The 6,000-nt window shown below is 38.8% G+C and overlaps 1 protein-coding gene across 1 annotated transcript; it reads left to right on the top strand.

Moving 5' to 3' along the window:
- The first annotated feature begins 2,315 nt into the window (after positions 1–2,315).
- On the top strand, positions 2,316–3,502 carry LOC148572586 (uncharacterized). Its single transcript, XM_088507609.1, has 2 exons — positions 2,316–2,654; positions 3,026–3,502. The coding sequence occupies exons 1-2, from the start codon at positions 2,316–2,318 to the stop codon at positions 3,500–3,502; spliced, it is 816 nt and encodes a 271-aa protein (XP_088363735.1).
- The last annotated feature ends 2,498 nt before the right edge of the window (positions 3,503–6,000 follow it).

Here is a 6,000-nt window from a genome sequence, read left to right as displayed (position 1 = left end):
CCAGGTTCCTTGTACCATACCCTGGCGAAACCCTTATACCCTAGTTACTTTAGCTGATTGACAATCTCTTGCAATGACCATTCATCAACATCAAAATGTAAATCCTCCACAACCATTCCTCCTAAATACTCTAATCGTTTTCCACTGTCAACAAATTTGCCACCATGGTGGATTTCGATAGTGAAATCCGAATCACCCATAACTGCATACCAAAAAAAAAATAATGCCATAAATCCCTCTTGAAACATTTTCAGAAACAAAAGGAAGCTCTACTAAACAATATGACAAATTTTTCCAGGAGAAAAAAAGAAAAATCCTTCAACGACTGAAAGGTTGAGCATTGTCTTACTTAGAGGCAGCACCAACGCCTACGACGACGGCAGTGATACCGGAGACGCGAAACCCTCCAGCAATATTCCGGTGGAGTTGAAAGACTGCAGCTGAGCGAGTTGGCAACCAACGAATGTGAATGGGTTTTTTCTCTAAGTTTGGGAGAAGAGAACGAACAGTTTCTTAAGTGTGGGAAGGTAAAATTGTATTTCAGAAAATATGAGTACAACGCGAGTTAGGAATTTCACATAAAGTTACAGAATCTTTAATTTAGGAATGGAATATTTCGTTAAATCTAATTGTTTGGTCACGGTAGGGACCTAATTGAAAAAAAAATAGGTGCAGGGACTCAATTAAAAGGAAAAAAAGTATAGGGACCTAATTGAACATTTCGCGAAACTATAGGGACCAACAGAGTAATTAAACCTTTCTGAAATACAATTTTACCCTCCCACACTTAAGAAAATGTTCGTTCTCTTCTCCCAAACTTAGAGAAAAAACCCATTCACATTCGTTGGTTGCCAACTCGCTCAGCTGCAGTCTTTTAACTCCACCAGAATATTGCTGGAGGGTTTCGCGTCTCCGGTATCACTGCCGTCGTCGTAGGCGTTGGTGCTGCCTCTAAGTAAGACAACGCTCAACCTTTCAGTCGTTGAAGGGTTTTTCTTTTTTTCTCCTGGAAAAATTTGTCATATTGTTTAGTAGAGCTTCCTTTTGTTTCTGAAAATGTTTCAAGAGGGATTTATGGCATTATATTTTTTTTGGTATGCAGTTATGGGTGATTCGGATTTCACTATCGAAATCCACCATGGTGGCAAATTTGTTGACAGTGAAAAACGATTAGAGTATTTAGGAGGAATGGTTGTGGAGGATTTACATTTTGAGGTTGATGAATGGTCATTGCAAGAGATTGTCAGTCAGCTAAAGCAACTAGGGTATAAGGGTTTCGCCAGGGTATGGTACAAGGAACCTGGGATGGATTTGAAGTCAGGTCTTAAAGAGATGAAGTCCGATGGGGATGCAATGAGAATGGCTAGGTCACTGGTGTCAAGTTCATGCAAACATTGTGAGGTATATATTGTCGATGGAGCCAGAGAAAGTAACGGTATTGAAATCACTTCAAGTGATGCTGATTATGTGCCAGAAGAAGGTGAAGATAGTGTTTCTGGGTTGCTAGAGGTTGAAGTGGATGCTGAGTCAGAGCCTTCTACTGAAGAAGAGGTATTTGATGATAGTGCTGATGATGGTGACCATGAGGATCACTTTGGGTTTGAGGTGGAGGATAATGATTCCCAATCAAATGCATTTGGAGGATTTACTGGCCCACTAAATGATGAGGAAACTGCAGCAGCTGGAACAGCTGAAGGTGATGAAGGTTTAAGGGAGGGTGATGAGCAAGTTGGGGGCATATCTGATGGATATGAGACTGATGACATAGACAGTTATGAGGAGAACTCTGATGATATAAAAAAGAGGAGGTTCCCTAAATACAATGAGGCAGAGATGAACAGAGAGTATGAATTTCAGGTGGGGCTGGAATTTAAATCACTTAGTCAATTCAAAGAGGCTATTAAGGAGCATGCCCTATTGAATGGTAGGGACATTAGGTTTCAAAAAAATGATAGGGTGAGGTGTAGAGTTATTTGCAAAGGAAGAAATGGAAAGTGCAAGTGGATTTGTTTTGCGAGTAAGGTCGGGGATTCTGATTGTTTCAGGATCAAGACTTTGAATGGAAAGCATACATATGGAAGGAACTATAGCGGAAGACTTGCATCAAGTAGTTGGATCTCAAAGAAGATTGCCAACAACATCAGTAGAGGGGAGGAGATGAAGCTTGCGACAGTTATTCAGACTATCCAAGACAAATACATGGCCAATATCAGTGTTGGTAAGGCTTACTGGGTAAGGAGGAAGGCAAGAGAAGAGGTACATGGGGGCCAATCCAACAATATGCTAAGCTAAGGGATTACTGTGCAGAGATACTTATGGAAAATCCAGGATCTAGTCTAAGCATATTGGTTGATAGGCCTTCTCTTACGCACCAGCCCCGATTTATGAGAATGTACATGTGCCTTGATGCAGTTAAGAAAGGCTTATTGGCGGGTTGTAGACCTATTATTGGCGTGGATGGTTGTCACTTGAAGGGCGACCATGGACAGCAGCTGCTAGTTGCTGTTGGTAGAGATCCAAATGACAATTACTTTCCGATTGCCGTAGCTGCAGTAGAGGCAGAGACTAAGGACAGTTGGGGGTGGTTCTTGGAGATGCTGTTAAATGACATTGGACAATCAAGAAAGTGGGTTTTCATGAGTGACCAACAAAATGTATCACTAAATTTTTTTCCACTAATTTGATTTGAATATAACTCTGCTATGTATATGATGATATATGCAACTGATATGTTTGTGAATATAAGTCTGCTATGTATATGATGATATATGCAACTGGAGGCTTGTGAATATTAATCTGATATGTATATGATAATAGATGCAATTGATAAGTTTGTGGATATAAATTTGAAATGTATATGATCATATATGCAATGGCTAAGCTTGTGAACATGAATCTGCTAGATTTGTGAATATTAAGTTGCTTCAGAATTTGATATGTTAGTGAACATTAATTTGCTATGTTTAGATGCTATATTAATCTGTTACATGGGTATATTGTCTTCTGCACTGAAATAATAAATCAGGGACTGATGCAAGTCTTTCAAGAGGCATTGCCAACACTGGAGCATAGGCTTTGTTTGAGGCATTTATATGCCAACTGTAAAAAAGCATATGGGGGTAGAACTGTACTAAGGGACCTCATTCTATCTATTGCCAAAGCTACCTATGTGGAAGAATGGAAAAGAAGGATGAATCAACTAAAGAAGATCAACAGAGACTGTTATGACAAGTTGTTTGCTTTGGATCCAAAATTGTGGACCAAGAGTCACTTCACATTTCTGGCCAAGAGTGACATGCTGATGAACAACATCTCGGAGGCATTCAATGGAAAAATCCTAGAGGCAAGAGACAAGCCAATTCTGACTATGTTTGAATGGATTAGGTGCTACTTGATGACAAGGTTTGTAGAGAAAAAGAAGAAGGCAGAGAAGTATGAGGGCTCTGTTTTGCCAAAATCCAAGAAACGACTAGATATCATTGCGGTTAGAGCTATGGAGTGACAAGCTAAATGGGCAGGAGACCTGAAGTTTGAAGTGCACCATATGAACAGGATGATCATGGAAAGGTTTGTGGTCGATTTGATGGCTGGAAGGTGTAGTTGTAGGTTCTGGGTTTTGTGTGGTATGCCCTGTCCACATGCTTGCTGTGCTATCTTTGAGAAGGGTGACAACCCGGAAGATTATTGTAGTAACTATTACAGCAAGGCAGCATACCTTGCTACATATGGGCAGTCAATATCACCAATCAATGGAGAAAATATGTGACCAAAGATACAATGTGATACCATCATCCCTCCAATTTTTAGATTTAAACCAGGAAGGCCAAGGATGGTTAGGATAAGGGAACCCGATGAAAACATAACACAAACAAAATATAGAAGAATTGGAACTTCTGTTACCTGCAGTAATTGTGGCCAATACGGACATAATAGGAGACTTTGTCCAAACCCTATAGTGACAGGTATTGGTTGCTAACTTATTTTGTTCATATGTTGAGGAACTATTATTAACTGCTATTTCATTTTGTAGCTCCTGAAGGCACACAAGGATCTGATGCTGCAACTAGAACTGGAGGAGTTGATGCTGCTGCTAATGAACCTGGTGCTGCTGTTGAAGTAAATGGATCTGCAGCTGCTCCTACTGCTAGATCCAGGATGGTTAGAGGGAGAGGCAGAGGAAGAGCAGCAGTAGGGATGGGCAGAGGAAAGGGTAAAGGGAGGGCTGCACCCATGACTGCACCAGCATCAAGGCCTTCAAACACCCCTACACCACCATCACATTTATTTTGTGGCTATCTAGGTGTCCTCCATTATATAATGTAAAAAATAATGGTATCTATTATAATTCAATGCATCTTTTGTTTTACCTACTTTTTTCTCAGTCTCATACTTGTATGCATATTAAATAACAAAGGAACAACTTTCATTTAGAGAAATTAAACAACATTTCATATGACTTTATTGCACTCAACATAAATAGTACACTATTGTCTTATATAGACTATTACATTATCATAACAGCCATGCTTTCTACATCTTTACATATAACACTGCAACAATCAAAACACCTAATATCAAAACCAGCATAATTAGCATATTGTATTACTTTTTCATACTATCTTCCACTTTAGCAAATTGCTCTTCCACTTATCTCAACTCAGCACATAACCTTTCTACACAGGCATCTATTTCTCCAACCTCTGCAATTAATCTTTCTAGATCTACACTTAATCTGTCTATCTTCCTTTCTTATGCCTCCAATTCTCTAACCCTTCCAAGTACTTGCTGTGAACTGTTTACTCCATCTTCTCCAGATAACTTTTTTTCTTTCCCATCAACCCACTCAAAAAACTTGCATCTCCTATTAGGGCAAGAAATGAATCTTCTGTTTAGATTTTTTGATGTACTTGAACTACGAAGAATCAGAGTGTCTCCACAAAAGCAACGAACCCTCCTTTCCTTTTGCTTCAACCATCCACTCTTCTCATCTTCTTCATCATCAATCCACTCGAAGAACTTGCATTTTGGCATTCTCCCACAACCAACATACCTTCTTCCATGGCTTGCTACTGCCCAAGAAGACATCGCAGCAACTGCCTCACCACAAAAACAAAGATGTCTCTTCTTGACGAGGGTTCTGAAACTACAAACTCCTGAAGATAACTGACTCTGATCCATGAGTATTGACATAGTAAGGGTAAGGGATGAAAACGGAGGAGGAGAAGTTTAAGGAAGAGGCAAAGAGAAGAGAGTTACAACTCAGAATCCTACTGAGTTTCGTTCATTTGTAAGGGGTAAGCAAGGGTTATAATGGTCAAATCACTCATTCTTAACGTTTTTGTAACGTTTACCGTCAATAGGGACCTAATTGAAAAAAATAGGTACAGAGACCCAATTAAAAGGAAAAAAAAGTATAGGGACCTAATTGAAAATTTTGCGAAACTATAGAAACCAACAGAGTAATTAAACCTTTCAGAAAATATGAGTGCAACGCGAGTTAGGGATTTCACATAAAGTTACAGAATCTTTAATTTAGGAACGGAATATTTTGTTAAATCTAACTGTTTGGTCACGGTAGGGACCTAATTGAAAAAAAAATAGGTGCAGGGACCCAATTAAAAGGAAAAAAAGTATAGGGACCTAATTGAAAATTTTGCAAAACTATAGGGACCAACAGAGTAATTAAACCTTATTATTATTGTTGTTGTTACATGTCAATGAAATATAGGAGGCTCAAGAGCATTGGAACCATATATATATAGACACTACCTTTTCTAGACAAGTATTAATCAAAATAAGCAATAAATTAGAATGAATGAGTATCCATAAGCATGTAATAGTTAAGACTAAGACATTATGTTATTTGTATTTTTCATCAATAATTTTCTTCTTTTTTTTTTTTGTCCCTCTCTCTCTCTCGAGGCCATGAACTTGTGAACACACAAACAGAAAGGATTGAAGATGTTGATGATGAAAAGAGGACATTGATTTATAGTGTGA

The sequence above is a fragment of the Arachis ipaensis genome, chromosome B3 (genome assembly GCF_059453495.1).
Source record: "Arachis ipaensis isolate K30076 ecotype BB chromosome B3, ASM5945349v1, whole genome shotgun sequence".
NCBI classification, from domain to species: domain Eukaryota; kingdom Viridiplantae; phylum Streptophyta; class Magnoliopsida; order Fabales; family Fabaceae; genus Arachis; species Arachis ipaensis.
Note: the sequence above shows the minus strand (reverse complement) of the source record. Positions and strands in the feature narration are given on the sequence as shown.